We start from the raw sequence: 18,678 nt of genomic DNA, 5'->3' as shown, positions 1-18,678 counted from the left end.
CTAAGGCTGCTGCTGCCGCCACCAAGAAGCCTGTGTGCGAGCACAGGTCACTCTCCACACCAGCCTTCCGGGACCTGTGCAGCCCGCCGCTGCCAGGGTCCCGGGATCCAGCGACACCTTCCCCAAGTGAACTCACGGCGCACCTCACGCTGGTGCAACGTCACGCTGGCCTCTGCCGCCGCAGGCCCGCCCCGCACTCCGTGCCCCTCCCTCCCCCCGGCCTGAGTGAACCAGAGCCTCCGAATCAGCGGCTCCTTTAACCCCGTCCTGTCTGAGCGAAGAACAGACGACCTCCGGCGACCTACAAGCAGAGGCGGGACCAAATCCAAAACTGAGCCCCTGGGAGCTGTGAGAACAAAGAAGTGAAAGGGAAATCTCTCCCAGCAGCCTCAGAAGCAGCGGATTAAAGCTCCACAATCAACTTGATGTACCCTGCGTCTGTGGAATACATGAATAGACAACGAATCATCCCAAATTAAGGAGGTGGACTCTGAGAGCAAGATTTATATTTTCCCCTTTTCCTCTTTTTGTGAGTATGTATGTGTATGCTTCTGTGTGAGATTTTGTCTATATAGCTTTGCTTCCACCATTTGTCCCAGGGTTCTATCCGTCCATTTTTTTTCTAATAATTATTTTTTATTTTAATAACTTTATTATATTTTATCTTACTTTATTTTACTTTATCTTCTTTTTTTCCTTCCTTCCATTCTTCCTTCCTTCCTTCCTCCCTCCCTCCTTTCTTCCTTTCTGTCTTTCTACTTGTAGTAATTCTTTCTTTCTACTTTTTCTCCCTTTTATTCTGAGCCATGTGGATGAAAGGCTCTTGGTGCTCCAGCCAGGAGTCAGTGCTGTGCCTCTGAGGTGGGAGAGCCAACTTCAGGACACTGGTCCACAAGAGACCTCCCAGCTCCACATAATATCAAACAGCGAAAATCTCCCAGAGATCTCCATCTCAACACCAGCACCCAGCTTCACTCAACGACCAGCAAGCTACAGTGCTGGACACCATATGCCAAACAACTAGCAAGACAGGAACACAACCCCACCCATTAGCAGAGAGGCTGCCTAAAATCATAATAAGGCCACAGACACCCCAAAACACACCACCAGACGTGGACCTGCCCACCAGAAAGACAAGATCCAGCCTCATCCACCAGAACACAGGCACTAGTCCCCTCCACCAGGAACCTTACACAACCCACTGAACCAACCTAAGCCACTGGGGACAGACACCAAAAACAACGGGAACTACGAACCTGCAGCTTGCAAAAAGGAGACCCCAAACGCAGTAAGATAAGCAAAATGAGAAGACAGAAAAACACACAGCAGATGAAGAAGCAAGACAAAAACCCACCAGACCTAACAAATGAAGAGAAAATAGGCAGTCTACCTGAAAAAGAATTCAAAATAATGATAGTAAAGATGATCCAAAATCTGGGAAATAGAATAGACAAAATGCAAGAAACATTTAACAAGGACCTAGAAGAACTAAAGATGAAACAACAACGATGAACAACACGTTAAATGAAATTAAAAATACTCTAGATGGGATGAATAGCAGAATAACTGAGGCAGAAGAACAGATAAGTGACCTGGAAGATAAAAGAGTGGAAATAACTACTGCAGAGCAGAATAAAGAAAACAGAATGAAAAGAACTGTGGACAGTCTCAGAGACCTCTGGGACAACATTAAATGCACCAACATTCGAATTATAGGGGTTCCAGAAGAAGAAGAGAAAAAGAAAGGGACTGAGAAAATATTTGAAGAGATTATAGTTGAAAACTTCCCTAATATGGGAAAGGAAATGGTCAATCAAGTCCAGGAAGCACAGAGAGTCCCATACAGGATAAAGCCAAGGAGAAATACGCCGAGACACATATTAATCAAACTGTCAAAAATTAAATACAAAGAAAACATATTAATAGCAGCAAGGGAAAAACAACAAATAACACACAAGGGAATCCCCATAAGCTTAACAGCTGATCTTTCAGCAGAAACTCTAAAAGCCAGAAGGCACTGGCAGGACATATTTAAAGTGATGAAGGAGAAAAACCTGCAACCAAGATTACTCTACCCAGCAAGGATCTCATTCAGATTTGATGAAGAAATTAAAAACTTTACAGACAAGCAAAACTGAGAGAGTTCAGCACCACCAAACCAGCTCTACAACAACTGCTAAAGGAACGTCTCTAGGCAAGAAACACAAGAGAAGGAAAAGACCTACAATAACGAACCCAAAACAATTAAGAAAATGGGAATAGGAACATACATATCGATAATTACCTTAAATGTAAATGGACTAAACGCTCCCACCAAAAGACACAGATTGGCTGAATGGATACAAAAGCAAGACCTATATATTAGCTGTCTACAAGAGACCCACTTCAGACCTAGAGACACATACAGACTGAAAGTAAGGGGATGGAAAAAGATATTTCATGCAAATGGAAACCAAAAGAAAGCTGAAGTAGCAATTCTCATATCAGACAAAACAGACTTAAAACTAAAGACTATTAGAAGAGACAAAGAAGGACACTACATAATGATCAAGGGATCGAGCCAAGAAGAAGATATAACAATTGTAAATATTTATGCACCCAACATAGGAGCACCTCAGTACATAAGGCAAATACTAACAGCCATAAAAGGGGAAATCGACAGTAACACATTCATAGTAGGGGACTTTAACACCCCAGTTTCACCAATGGACAGATCATCCAAAAGGAAAATAAATAAGGAAACACAAGCTTTAAATGATACATTAAACAAGATGGACTTAATTGATATTTATAGGACACTCCATCCAAAAACAACAGAATACATATTTTTCTCAAGTGCTCATGGAACATTCTCCAGGATAGATCATATCTTGGGTCACAAATGAACCCTTGGTAAATTTAAGAAAATTGAAATTGTATCAAGTATCTTTTCCGACCACCAGGCCATGAGACTAGATATCAATTATAGGAAAAGATCTGTAAAAAATACAAACACATGGAGGCTAAACAATACACTACTTAATAACGAAGTGATCACTGAAGAAATCAAAGAGGAAATTAAAAAATACCTAGAAACAAATGACAATGGAGATACAACGACCCAAAACCTATGGGATGCAGCAAAAGCAGTTCTAAGAGGGAAGTTTATAGCAATACAAGCCCACCTTAAGAAGCAGGAAACATCTCGAATAAACAACCTAACCTTGCACCTCAAGCAATTAGAGAAAGAAGAACAAAAAAACCCCAGAGTTAGCAGAAGGAAAGAAATCATAAAAATCAGATCAGAAATAAATGAAAAAGAAATGAAGGAAACAATAGCAAAGATCAATAAAACTAAAAGCTGGTTCTTTGAGAAGATAAACAAAATAGATAAACCATTAGCCAGACTCATCAAGAAAAAAAGGGAGAAGACTCAAATCAATAGAATCAGAAATGAAAAAGGAGAAGTAACAACTGACACTGCAGAAATACAAAAAATCATGAGGGATTACTACAAGCAACTCTATGCCAATAAAATGGACAATCTGGAAGAAATGGACAAATTCTTAGAAATGCACAAACTGCCAAGACTGAATCAGGAAGAAATAGAAAATATGAACAGACCAATCACAAACACTGAAATTGAAACTGTGATTAAAAATCTTCCAACAAACAAAAGCCCAGGACCAGATGGCTTCACAGGCGAATTCTATCAAACATTTAGAGAAGAGCTAACACCTATTCTTCTCAAACTCTTCCAAAATATAGCAGAGGGAGGAACACTCCCAAACTCATTCTACGAGGCCACCATCACCTTGATACCAAAACCAGACAAGGATGTCACAAAGAAAGAAAACTACAGGCCAATATCACTGATGAACATAGATGCAAAAATCCTCAACAAAATACTAGCAAACAGAATCCAACAGCACATTAAAAGGATCATACACCATGATCAAGTGGGGTTTATTCCAGGAATGCAAGGATTCTTCAATATACGCAAATCTATCAATGTGATTAACCATATTAACAAATTGAAGGAGAAAAACCATATGATCATCTCAATAGATGCAGAGAAAGCTTTTGACAAAATTCAACACCCATTTATGATAAAAACCCTGCAGAAAGTAGGTGTAGAGGGAACTTTCCTCAATATAATAAAGGCCGTATATGACAAGCCCACAGCCAACATCATCCTCAATGGCGAAAAACTGAAAGCATTTCCACTAAGGTCAGGAACAAGACAAGGTTGCCCACTCTCACCACTCTTATTCAACATAGTTTTGGAAGTTTTAGCCACAGCAATCAGAGAAGAAAAGGAAATAAAAGGAATCCAAATCGGAAAAGAAGAAGTAAAGCTGTCACTGTTTGCAGATGACATGATACTATACATAGAGAATCCTAAAGATGCTACCAGAAAACTACTAGAGCTAATCAATGAATTTGGTAAAGTAGCAGGATACAAAATTAATGCACAGAAATCTCTGGCATTCCTATATACTAATGATGAAAAATCTGAAAGTGAAATCAAGAAAACACTCCCATTTACCATTGCAACAAAAAGAATAAAATATCTAGGAATAAACCTACCTAAGGAGACAAAAGACCTGTATGCAGAAAATTATAAGACACTGATGAAAGAAATTAAAGATGATACAAACAGATGGAGAGATATACCATGTTCTTGGATTGGAAGAATCAACATTGTGAAAATGACTCTACTTCCCAAAGCAATCTATAGATTCAATGCAATCCCTATCAAACTACCACTGGCATTTTTCACAGAACTAGAACAAAAAATTTCACAATTTGTATGGAAACACAAAAGACCCCGAATAGCCAAAGCAATCTTGAGAACAAAAAATGGAGCTGGAGGAATCAGGCTGCCTGACTTCAGACTATACTACAAAGCTACAGTAATCAAGACAGTATGGTACTGGCACAAAAACAGAAAGATAGATCAATGGAATAGGATAGAAAGCCCAGAGATAAACCCATGCACATATGGTCACCTTATCTTTGATAAAGGTGGCAGGAATATACAGTGGAGAAAGGACAGCCTCTTCAATAAGTGTTGCTGGGAAAACTGGACAGGTACATGTAAAAGTATGAGATTAGATCACTCCCTTACACCATGCACAAAAATAAGCTCAAAATGGATTAAAGACCTAAATGTAAGGCCAGAAACTATCAAACTCTTAGAGGAAAACATAGGCAGAACACTCTATGACATAAATCACAGCAAGATCCTTCTTGACCCATCTCCTAGAGTAATGGAGATAAAAACAAAAATAAACAAATGGGACCTAATGAAACTTCAAAGCTTTTGCACAGCAAAGGAAACCATAAACAAGACCAAAAGACAGCCCTCAGAATGGGAGAAAATATTTGCAAATGAATCAACTGACAAAGGATTAATCTCTAAAATTTACAGGCAGCTCATGCAGCTCAATAACAAAAAAATAAACAACCCAATCCAAAAATGGGCAGAAGACCTAAATAGACATTTCTCCAAAGAAGATATACAGACTGCCAACAAACACATGAAAGAATGCTCAACATCATTAATCATTAGAGAAATGCAAATCAAAACTACAATGAGATATCATCTCACACCAGTCAGAATGGCCATCATCAAAAAATCTAGAAACAATAAATGCTGGAGAGGGTGTGGAGAAAAGGGAACACTCTTGCACTGCTGGTGGGAATGTGAATTGGTACAGCCACTATGGAGAACAGTATGGAGGTTCCTTAAAAAACTACAAATAGAACTACCATATGACCCAGCAATCCCACTACTGGGCATATACCCTGAGAAAACCATAATTCAAAAAGAGTCATGTACCAAAATGTTCATTGCAGCTCTATTTACAATAGCCTGGAGATGGAAACAACCTAAGTGTCCATCATCGGATGAATGGATAAAGAAGATGTGGCACATATATACAATGGAATATTACTCAGCCATAAAAAGAAACGAAATTGAGCTATTTGTAATGAGGTGGATAGACCTAGAGTCTGTCATACAGAGTGAAGTATGTCAGAAAGAGAGAGACAAATATCGTATGCTAACACATATATATGGAATTTAAGAAAAAAAATGTCATGAAGAACCTAGGGGTAAGACAGGAATAAAGACACAGACCTACTAGAGAATGGACTTGAGGATATGGGGAGGGGGAAGGGTCAGCTGTGACAAAGCGAGAGAGAGGCATGGACATATATATACAGTACCAAACGTAAGGTAGATAGCTAGTGGGAAGCAGCTGCATAGCACAGGGAGATGAGCTCGGTGCTTTGTGACCACCTAGAGGGGTGGGATAGGGAGGGTGGGAGGGAGGGAGATGCAAGAGGGAAGAGATATGGGAACATATGTTTATATATATAACTGATTCATTTTGTTATAAAGCAGAAACTAACACACCATTGTAAAGCAATTATACTCCAATAAGGATGTTTAAAAAAAGTATAAATAAATAAGACAGAGAATGAATTTTAACCTCATCTAGGTATGGAAAACATGGAAATAATAACACATGCCTTTTCTAGACCACAATTCCAGATTACAAAGATAAGTGAGAAAGGAAAGTTAACTTTGGCAAATAAATATGTTTAGAGTCTCCTAAAAAAAAAAAGAAAGAAAGAAAGTCTAAGCAAAGAGAAAGAAAAGAAAAGTCATCTAGGATGCTTAGAATTAGGGTAGAGGTAGCAGTGGGTGGAGAGAACAATTGGTAGAAGATAGGGCTGCAGAGATGTTTTGAAGGTCCCTGCATGTAAATTAACTGTTCAAATGTCATCCAATAAGTAATGCTGAAAATTAAAGGATTTTAGAGAGGAAAGTAGCATGAACAGACCCTGGTGTTTGAAAGGCAACTCTGGTCTTAGAGTATGGGGTAGACTGTAGCAAGCCAGAGAGTGGAGGCAGGGGCACCAGCTGTGAGACTACTGCAATGGTCCAGACAAGACATGGGCCTCAAAGTAGAATGGTGGACATGATGGTGGAAATAAGGAGGCATTTTGGAAATATAATTGACAAGACCTGGTAAAATATTAGAGCTAGAAGTGCGGGGTATGTGTAAGGGATTCTGAGGTGTGAGATGTGATTAATGTGCCATTGAAGGGAGGGGTTCTGAGAGATGGGTGAGAATGGCATGACAATGGGGACCTCGGGTCTTACCAGGCAAGTCTCCACTGCTGATCTTTACAACTACACCTGTCAGCTGGCCGGATAGGCTGTAACATATGAACATTTAGCCATTTGATTCTTCTTCATCCTCAGGTAGAAATTTTTAAATCATGAAATTAAAAAAAAAAGTCTCTTTCTATATTTTGGATTATTATTTATGTAACCTCATATTGCAGTTTTTAAAACATAATATCCAAAAGTTCTTTAAAAGGGATATCTACATTTTTATATGAAAAGGAGGTATGAACGTAATAAAAATTCCTGATGTCCTTTCAATCATTCCAAGTATTTATATCAGTGACACATGAGGAACTAGGATTCAAAAACGTGGAAATCAAGTAGAAGTGCTATTACATTTCAAAGATGTCAAGAATAATCCTCTAGGTACCCAATCTAAATTTATACCCTAATGTCTGCATCATGGTGCAAAGCATCCTCTAAACCATGCAGAGAAGAAAATTGTTTTTCATTATTATCTTGGGGGATGGCATGGTGGTGGTGATACTGTTGTATTCCCAGTTTCCACTCTAGTGAAAACAATCAAAAAACTTCTCTATTAAGGCTTTTGCCACTCTGGTCCTAAAATGGGCCAGATTCTGGCTGAAAAATCAGGCAAAACAGACTGAATTCTGTGAAACTCACCACGCCTTTTTCCCATATTACTGACATCCGGTCCTCAACACCATTCACTCCATTGGGAATCTTAGTAAAATCATCCTTCCCAAGAGCTTTCTGGCAGGTGTTGAAAGTGCAGTGGTCAGACCCTGTTATGGTTAGATCACCACTGTAAAAGAGAAACACACAACAGCAATAGGGGTGAGTAGATAGAATATGTCAGGAGGAAGCTACCATAACCTTCCCTGGTCTCTGGACCCCATTCTCAACTGATAATCAGAAAACTGCAATGGAGAATGGGCAGCTTTTTCAAGTACATATTTCACCCATGCCTGTCTCTGTTCCAGGAAACACTTTGGGAGAATAATACTCTTACATGAAGCATGATGAAGGATCGTGCTTGGGTCAGAAAAAGTGGGTTCTAGGCTCCATCACCTACTGGCTATGTGACTATGAGTTTGTCCAATGCTCAGTTTCTCATCTAGAAATTGCTAATTATATATGCTTGATGACAATTATTCAGGGCCACTGGCAATAACATAAGTGAAAATTTCTTGTGAGTACAGAACTACACAAAGGTGGACCAGGGCGATCCATATGAAGAGAGGCAGCCCCTGGCCACATGGCAATGTTGTGATGAGCAGAGGTGGGACACTGGCTGAGGATGTTGAGGTCACGAGCAACAGGAATTGTGCTTTGACCTGTGAGTCACCTCGCGGATGTAGAAGGCTGAAGGAGGTAGGAGCCTGAAAGGAAGTGGCAAGTGAACACTTGGACAGTCTGTGGTGAAAAGCTCTTTGTTAACTTGGATCTGAGTATCCGTGAATGCGGAATGTCTGAATGTCCATGAATGGTGTATTTCTCAAGAAAAAATGATCAAAATGTCTCCCAAAACAGCATCTGAAAATAGTTTGGATGGCCTTTCATGGGGATAACCTGCTCAGAGGGTAGGATTTTGCCTTTCACCTCTCCAGTGGCTCTGCCCTAGATCATCATCTCTTGTATCTATACAACAAGCACATCTGGTTCCTGGGTTATATCAGCATAGAAAAATATTCAAGACTATTCTGTATGATAAAAATAGGGCATATTGAAGAGACCTGGTCCTAGGCAGCTAGGGAGAGAAAAGACAATGAAAAAATCAGAGCAGAGGAAAATTTCAGTAAAAATGATCTGATTTCTCTGTGGCCAGGAGAGATTTTACACCACATCATAACACAATTAAGCCAATGCTTTTGGGTCTCCAGGTGAAGGATTCCCCAGGGCCTGTGAGGTCAAGTAGGACAGAAGACTGGGAGGTCAATGGAAGGTCCAGATGGTAGGACAAGATCTCCTACACTCAAGATTTGAGATCAGCAAAACATCTTCTTTTGGCAAAACACCTTACAATCATCTACTAAACTATTACTTAGCCAATAGATTCATGAGGAAGTCAGGCGTTGAAGGGTCCGGTCGTAGGGGTGGACCCATAACGTGATGGGCTGCATGGGACCATTCTCTATTCCAGTAGTGAGTGCCATCTGTGCCGAGACCTGCTGCGATGGGTTCTCCATAGACCACCTTCCCTGGAAAGTTCAAAGGGAAGCGTTCAGCACCTCAATTTGCTCTTAAGAGAGCCATTTGACAAGCACATAAATATTAGTCTTCTCTGTCCTACCTAAACTATAATTTACCTCTCTGATCAGGACTGAAAAGTAAAATCTACTGTTTACCAAGCCTTTACTATGCTCCAGCCAGTGTGCACTGCGTGTTGTGGTAGATGATTGTACCCACTCGCTGATATTAGGCTTGGCCTCATGGCTTCCTTTGGCCTATTATATATGAATAGAAGTAACGTGCTGCTTCCAAGCAGAACCTGTTAAAGCCACAACGAGTTCTCCCTCTGTTATGAGACCAGTAGAAGCTGCTTCTTCAGGTGTGTCTCAGAATGAAGAGACTATAGAGCAGAGGCAGAGCCAACCGATGACGGATATGAGTATGAATAAGAAATCTCTGCCATTGTGAGCCACTGATATTTTCGGTTAATTTGTTACTGTAGCATAACCTAGCAAAAGCTGGCTGAAATATGTGCCATTCTGATGGAATCTTCTCAAAAACCCTACCTGGGAAAAGCTATTATTATCTCCATTAAAGCATGAGTCCTGGGCATATATCTAGAGAAAACTATAATTCAAAAAGATACATGCACCCCGATGTTCACTGCAGCACTATTTGCAATAGCAACCTAAATGGAAGCAACCTAAATGTCCATCAACAGATGAATGGATAAAGAGGATGTGGTACATATATACAATGGAATATTACTCAGCCATAAAAAAGAACGGAATAATGCCATCTGCAGCAACATGGATGGACCTAGAGATTATCAGACACTAAGTGAAGTAAGCCAGACAGAGAAAGAGAAATATCATATGATATCGCTTATATGTGGAATCTAAAAAACAATGATACAAACAAACTTATTTACAAAACAGAAATGGACCCACAGACATAGAAACCAAACTTATGGTTACCAAAGGGGAAGGGAGGGAGGGATAAATTAGGAGTTTGGGATTAACAAATACACACTACTATATGTAAAACAGATAAACAACGAGGACCTACTGTATAGCACAGGGAACTATATTTAATATTTTGTAATAATCTGTAAGGGAAAAGAATCTGAAACAGAATATATATATGTGTATATATGTGTATAACTGAATCACTTTGCGGTACACCTGAAACTAACACAGCATTATAAATCTACTATATTTCAATAAAATAAATAAAAGATAAAACTTTTATAAAAGATGAGGTTAAGGCTTATAGGATTAAGTAACTTTTGTACAGTTAAATTACATGCACTCAGCATAGACGGGGTGGAGAAGGCAGGGTCTGAATTCAGGCATTTTGACTTGAGTGGTCCTAACCTCTACACTATACTATCCTGATGACAATGGTCTTATGGTCATACAGAGTCCAACCACACTATATCTCTGTTGCAAGTAAACTGATCATCTTTGCACACCCTTAAAGTATAAACCTCCTCTAAAAACTTGTGTTAAATAAAATAACACTCAGATAATAAAATTGTAGCCAGAAATGCATATTTATAAAATCATGCAAATGAGGCCATCAAAAGCACACAGTGTTAGAAAAGTTAATAGCTTGTAGTGAATTTGAATTTAAAATCAGGAGCCTATCTCTGATTAGCATTTGTCAGCATAATAGATTCTTTGGCATCAACCTGCTCATATCCAAGCAGTCATGAAGAGAGTGCACAGAAAGGAGAAGCTGGCATCCCAACTACTTCACTCTGGTTAACCAGATGCCACAGACTTGAGTTAAAATCCTGATATACAACTGAAATGTACTGATTTCCTCAGAGTCCTGACAGTGGATGGCCACCAGCTGCCTGGGTCACATTGAACTGGAACGTAGCACCCTATATTACCTCACAGATCATTTCTCCCCCAAATGAGCCATCTTCCTCCAGTGAGCCTAGGGATTTGAAAAACCCTGAAAGCAAGGCTGCTTGAAGCCTAACCAACTTTGCCTCTTATGTAACCTAGCATCAAACTATTGTCAATAAAAGTTATCCTCCAAGAACTTAGCCACAGCTAATATCCTTCACTTTCATGATATACACACACTAGATGAATCCCACCTCGTTTCTTACTGTCCTATTCCCAGAAAAGAGGAAATGCCGTTAGTATCTCCTTCTGGTGTACTGAACAAGAAGCAATCACTTTTAACATGAACTAAGAGGTAATGCACTACTTACTGGAGAGATAACAGGACAGGCATGGTATTTTATTTGCAGGTACAAAGGGACCTTCCTATTCCAAGAGAACTTCTTACGGATGCTTGGACAATGAAAAACTCAGATTCTTGATCTGCAATCACTTTACAAGTTGCTAACTCAGGATTTTTCCTGATACTTCATTACAGAGGAGAGAGTCTTATCACATGTTCTGTTCAATCATTTGGCCCATCAAGGTGGTATGGGAATACAGTTCCAAAATTTCTACAATTGTAATAGCTCTCAGGAAAAATTATAAGTGTCAGCATCTACCAGGAGTCTGCCAGGACTGTTTTGAAACCAGATGACAGGTAATTTCCTTGGAAGGGTTTAGCACCTTTACAATATGACGTGCCACTTTTTTGGTATATACAACAAGCTCTTTGTTAACAGGGTTATTTTCAACTGTCTCCCCATTAATTATCTGTAAGTACTTAAAAAAATGAAAAAGTAAAAATTCCTAACTATTCTTCCCTGTATTTCACAATGGTTCTAAGACATTTTTCAAAGGACTAAACAGCATGCAAACTGTAAAAAGAAAACAAGGGGCCTGGATAATACATAAATTGAAGAATCAAACTAGATGAATTCAGCATTAACGGTGGCTTCTGTTAGATTTGGGCCAGAAATAAAGTAGTAATAAACATATCTAATGTATGTATAGCACTCTAGAGTTTGCAAATACAGCTTGAAGATCATATATCTTACTTGACCCTCATGGCAACCCAAACACTGGTTTGACAGGCAAAGAAACTGACACTCAATAAGACTAATTTGTCTATGACACAGGGGTAGTGAGTGGTACATTAGAATTAGAATCCTAGTATACTGATAACAAACCATACATATGCAGTATGTTAGTAGGAAAAGTATCATTTTTCATTTTTTGGTAAAGAGCATGTATTTTTAAAAGTCAATCATAAGATTTGTGGACGTGGTTAAGCAACTTTCCAATTTCACTTACTGGTTTGATTTACTACATTTAACAGATTAGTAATGAAAAGTCCTAGATCTGTTCTAGTCTGATACTCTCCTGATTACATTCGAGACCAGACGATTTCAGCAACTCTTGGCAGATAGTACATATCCATCATTAATATCCTCCCACTGTCTCAGCAAGTTTCACATTATGTCGTATCCTGTCTCCCCATACGTGTTCTCTCCTTCTTTCTCCATCCTTTAGCTCAAAACCAAAAAAGAATCTTCACTTATGATGCAATCTCCCAGTTAAAGGAGTTCTGCTCTCTGAGAGATTGTTACGATTTCCAAATAGTGAAACATGTCCAACCAACCAAAACTACCCCCCATCCCTGACCAGACAGCCCATTGTTTATTAGATGAAAGTGATAGAGCAGATGTTAACATCTTGTCTGAATTTGGGAGCAGCATTTAATCAAGTCATGGGATCTTTTAGAAAAGGTTGAAAGATGCAGAATCTGGCATAGGTGCCCCAGAGTGGAAGCACCAGCTGCCACACAGAAGGCCAAACGCTTTTATAAAAATAATTTCTCCCAGCTAGAAGGATAAAGTAGAACCTTCTCGGGCTTTGTCTGGATTCAAAATATTACACTCACAACGAAAGAAAATAATTGAGAAGGAAAATACGTAGAAGCAGCATAATAAAGTAGATCACACAGATTCAGGTTCAAATCCTGATTTTGCTTTTAGTTGGTGACCTTGTGCATGATGAGTCATTGCTCTTGGTCTCAGTTTTTCTCATCTATGAAATGGGAGCGTAACATCCCTCTAGTGTGGCAATTTTGTGAGGATCAAACAACTTAACATATACGAAAATATCTAGCATCTTCCTGGGATCCTGGAGACACTTCATGTTATGAGCTGAATTGTGTCCCTTGTCAAAATTCACATGTTACAGTCCTAACCCCCAGGATCTCAGAATGTGATTGTATTTGGAGATAGGGTGCTTCAAAGAGGTAATCAGGTTAAAATGAGGTCATTAGAAGTGAGCCCTCATTCAATACGACTGGGGTCCTTATAAGGAGAAGAAATCTGGACACACACACACACACACAAACACACACACACACACACACACACGAGGGAAGACAATGTGGAGAAACAGGGAACAGGGAGGAGACAGCCCTTCCAAGCCAAGGAGAGAGGTCTGGAGCGCACGCATCCTTCCTTCAGTGCCCACCGGAAAACCAATGTTGCCAACACTTAGGTCTTGAACTTCTAGCCTCCAGGACTGTGAGAAAATTAATTTCTGTTGTTTTAAGCCACCCAGTCTGTGGTACTTTGTTAGAGCAGCAAACAAATACATTCTACAAATGTTAGTTTCCTTATGGCTACACAATTCTTCTTCTTTTTTTTTTTTAATCTTTTAAAATGGGCGGTCTTGAGCTGCTTTGCAGTTGGACATAAGGTAAATCATCTTGTTCTAAATTTAAAGGACAAGGGATGTTCGGATGTTCATGCACAAGAAAGAAAAAGGAAGCCTGAGATTCAAATTCACCTTAACTCGGGCACACATCAACCCTTTCTTAGGAAAAGCACTGGTTACCAAGCATCAGCTCATCGTACTTGTGTGAGATTTGCTTTTCTCTATTCAGCACCAACAAGCAGGGGGCAGTGTGACCACATGGGCAGAGAGTGGCCTCTGTGTGGCCCTTTCTCCCTGTTAGTCCCCAAATACAAGAGAAATATGCTGGGCGGGGGCGGGCAGAGTTTAAATAAAATGAAAAATAGGACATCTAAACCTCCCTGTAAGAGAAGTTTATATTTTACAGCAATAAGCCTGGAAAATACAGCTTTCTACAACATGGAAAACCAAAACCAAAGCAAACAAAAAACCCCCAACCATCACGTAGCCCAGTTCACTGTAAGCTACCTGAGAACCAAAGTTATCTTAATCATTTTTGCAAATCCAATGCCAAAAGCACAGTGCCAAGCATATATTAGGTGTCCAATAACTTGGTTTTTATGAAAAGCATAAAGAAAACATTTTATTAATAAAGTTCAAATGAGAGTCATATTTATACCCTAAAGACACGAATATGGATGTAAAATAGAATGAGCTTTATTAAGGTAAATTAAAACAAGTTAAACGGGGAACTAAAAAAACATATTGAAAAGTTCAGTCATTAATTGGTAAACAAATTTATTATAACAGATATACACCAAAGAGAGCATCAAGTAAGTTGCTGGGAGAAATCGCCACCTTCCTAAGCAAAGCACCAGAAAAAGAATGAATCCATGTGCATCCAAGTTTTACTGGGAGGTGGGAAGGAGATGTGAACAATATGTTTTTTTAAACACTATTATAATCCATATGTCAATACACGGCAGAAAAGGTACATCGATACCCAAAGCTATTCAAACCAAAGTAAAAAGTATCTCTGTCACTGAAACAAATGACATATATTGACACATATACTATTTGCACAAAGACTAGAGTACAGTGAGTGAGAGAGATCTAAGAGTGGTAGGTGGGAACTTCTATATGAGATACAATTTCAGCTGGTTTGTCCAATTTTATACTGGGGGTATGGAGCAAGGGAGGGGGGATTCTGCTTCTGAAAGAAAAGGATAACACTCTAGGGACAGCCTTTTGATTCGCTTGCCTCATTTTTGCAAAAGTGGCTTCTCACAGTAAAGATGGGAACTAACCTAGTTACTCAACTTAGATTAACTGAGACGTGAAATAAGCATGAAATTGAAATTCCTTGCAAACGGTCAAAGGCAACTCAGCTTTCCATGGCTTGCATGTGAAAGCTTTCTTCTTTTCCCTGGAACCTGCTTTTCACTTTTTATTGCAGGTGCTGAACGCTAAAAGGAAATATCATGGTAGGGAAACCGCAGGCTTTCAAAGAAAGCTGATGGACTGAACATGCATTCCCGTCTCTGGCTTTCCAGGTCACATCAAACCCCGGAGAAGATGTACAACAGATGAACAAAATCCAAAACTGTGCTGAGAATAAAAAAGGAACCATGGCCGACTAGAGGTTATGATAGATTGTAGGAAGACAGAAAGCAGATGGGATGGCAATGCTTATTAAGGAAAGTAGAGGCAGCTACAGCTTGAACTCAAATGAGCAGAAGGGTCATGACAGACATTCCTCCTGGTGTGGGGAAGGGGATGAGTTGGGGCAGTTAGCCCTCATCCTGCCCTCTGCCTGGGGAACAAAGCTTTCTAAGGTGGTGCTGATGCTACAGAGTGAAGCTCACCTGAAAACCGAAGCTCACCAGTAACCACGCCCCATTTACATTCACAAAGTTCATAGTCTCACTGTTGGTGCTCTCATTTGGGGGCGGGGCCTACTCACCAGCAGAGGGGGACCCACACCAGCTCCCTACTCTAATCACCTGAACTGTCCAGTCATGAATACAGACAGCCCAAGATCACCAGACACTTAAAGGAAAAACAAACAACATAAAAAGAAGGGCCAAGATGTTAAAAAAAAAAAAAAAAACTGAAAAATTGACTCAGCAAGAAACAAAGATAATCCAGAAAACAGAATTAAAAAGAAAAATCTGTTAGTATTCTAATGAGGTCAAAAAGATCTCATCCATTGAAAGAAAAAAATTAAAAAGTAAGCAACTGTAGGGGAAAAAAAGAGCTATCAGAGAACAAGTGTTTTCTTGGAAATAAATATATGATTACCAAAATGAAAGTTTATTAGAAGAAAAGAAGTAAACAAAATCCTTTCCTACAATATAGAGCAAAACTCAGGCTTTTTTAAAGGTGAAAGTAGTTAAAGGACATGGAGGCTTAGTTCAAGAGGTCTTCTAGTGGAGTTCCAAGAGAGGAACAGAGAAAATTAATATGAAGGAAATAACAGAAGAAAAATTTTCAGAATCAAAGATCAGCCTTCAGATTAAACAGACATCTGAACATGAAGGTGAATTTTAAAAATCCTACCGCTAAACATAGTCTTAATATAATTTCTGGAAGTCTAAAATGAAGAGAAAATATAAAAATCTTCCAGATGGTAAAAAAAGTGACAAAAGGACATGAATTTTATTGGCATTTGTCTATGTATCAGTAACACTAGACGCCAGAAGGGAATGAAATGGTGCCCTTATAATTCAGAAGGAAATAATTCTGAACCTAGAATTCTATGTCCGTTCAAGTTGCAAACAAGCTTGAGGACAAAGAGTCAGAAAATTTACCTTCTAACACTCTTCCTTTAAAACTCACATGAGAGGGACTTCCCTGGTGGCCCAGTGGTTAAGAATCTGCCTTCCAAGGCAGGGGACACAGGGAACTAAGATCCCACATGCTGCGAGGCAACTAAGCCCGAGCACTCTGGAGCCCGTGTGCTGCAGCAACTAAGACCTGATGCAGCGAAATAACTAACTAAATAAATTTTTTTTAAAAAAATCACATGAGAATCTTCACAGCGATTCAAGAAAAGGGGAGAGATGTGAACTAAGAAACAGTATATCCAACCTAGGATTCTGTGAAAAGAAATCCAAAGATGGCATCTCTACAGCTTGGAAAGTATAAAAATAAAGTAGAAAGCCAAAAGATTCTCCTCCTAAAAAAATATCTCTGCAAGAAGAGCTGATTCATTTCAACAGAAGCTGATTCCATTCAATAGAAGGTATGAGGTAGAAGCTGAAAAATCTTCATGATATAGTAAAGAAGGTGTACGTGTTTCTTTTCTGAACCTATATTAAAAAGAGCTAATTGGAAAAATTCCAAGCCAAAAAAAAGACAAGACAATAATGGTCTAAATATGTAGCAAACTAAAATAAGGCATGCCGTTAATCTTATGGGAGTGTAGGAAAGGAAACCCACTTCACCTTGACACTTGGCCATGGCCTCTCCAAGAGTTAAACGACATTAGCTTTCACTCTCAAGTTAGTGACATAAATTCCTCTGAGATTCTCTTCTCCTGAATTGTTTCTACCAAGAAGAATATTTCCACAATCTTACTTTATAACAGTTCTAAATTCTAGACCTAACCTATAGACAAAGCTTGGAAGACCTGATTCTAGTCCTAGAGCCAACTGAAAATGCTGTAACTCCTGTCCATGTAAAGATAATAATACAGCTGAAAAAAGTCAGGAGGGGGCAGAGAGGGTGATGCTGGGCCTCTCAATTCCTTTTCAGCCTAGCAGAGAATAAAGAGATACCACACACAAAAAAATAGCCAAAACACATAAATTTAAGTAATAATACCTGAAGTGAACATTTACTACTAACAAAACTCAGAAGGTGAGAGGTAAGATTTATGTAGGCTAGACTCTTCCTTTTTCATCACTGAGAGTCAAGTGATACTGTCAAAAATTTGTGAGTCACTACTTAAAAATTTATGGTTTAGAAATTTGAAGGAAACCACCAAAAAAATAGACATGGTTAAAAATTGCTAGTTCCAAGGACTGAGCTGAGAGAGATAGAAGATGTTTACTCTTCACTTAATACATTCTTGATCATTTCCATTTCTGGAATGTTTTCTTCTTTTAACAATGATAAAAAAAAATAACAAAATGATGGCAATATTTTAAATAAATTTGTTAAAAATGTAAGGCCAATAAACAAAACCAATTAAATATAAACTTGTTATCTGCATTTCCCAACTCTGTAAACTGATTTCTTCTGGAACAGAGTGGAGGGTAATAAAAAATGTGGGCTTTGGAGTTGGATAGACTTGAATTTCAGGTTTAGGACGTACTAGTAAAGTGGTCTTGGGCTTAATTTACCAAACTTTCCCAAGCCTCAATTTCATCAGTCTCAAAACAGTGATAAAATTTAGCTTGAAGCATTGTTATGACAATTTTTAAAAATACTGTATATTACAATGCAGTGATGAGATAATATATAATAAAACTTGAAATGAGATAAAAGGTATATTAAAATATGTGCCAAGCACATATTAAGCACTCAACAAAGTTAGTTGTTATAACCATTAACCCTTAGGTCGCTATCTCTGGGGTATATAGTTGGCAATTCAACAATAAAGTCCAAGGTAATAAGAGGATTGAATTGCTAGGCAACTGCAATGGAGACAATTACTAATTGGGTATCTTTTGTGCCTCCTTGGGCAGTGAGTCTCAAATTCAATACGCATAGGAATCACCTGGGGTTCTAGTTATAAGGGGACATTCTGATTCAGTGCATCTGGGATGGGGTCCAAGGACCTGCATC

The 18,678-nt window shown here is 39.0% G+C and overlaps 1 protein-coding gene across 1 annotated transcript in view; it reads right to left on the bottom strand.

The window, feature by feature from the left end:
• Window positions 1–18,678, bottom strand: part of DPYS (dihydropyrimidinase) — an 85,136-nt gene that overhangs the window by 46,029 nt on the left and 20,429 nt on the right. The window contains exons 5-6 of the mRNA XM_007446546.1: window positions 9,189–9,345; window positions 7,808–7,949 (exon numbers count right to left, since the gene is read on the bottom strand). Coding sequence (XP_007446608.1) covers window positions 7,808–7,949; window positions 9,189–9,345 — 299 coding nt within the window. The remainder of the gene's footprint in view (window positions 1–7,807; window positions 7,950–9,188; window positions 9,346–18,678) is intronic.

Source organism: Lipotes vexillifer, unplaced genomic scaffold (genome assembly GCF_000442215.2).
Source record: "Lipotes vexillifer unplaced genomic scaffold, Lipotes_vexillifer_v1.1 scaffold327, whole genome shotgun sequence".
Classification (NCBI taxonomy): domain Eukaryota; kingdom Metazoa; phylum Chordata; class Mammalia; order Artiodactyla; family Lipotidae; genus Lipotes; species Lipotes vexillifer.
Note: the sequence above shows the minus strand (reverse complement) of the source record. Positions and strands in the feature narration are given on the sequence as shown.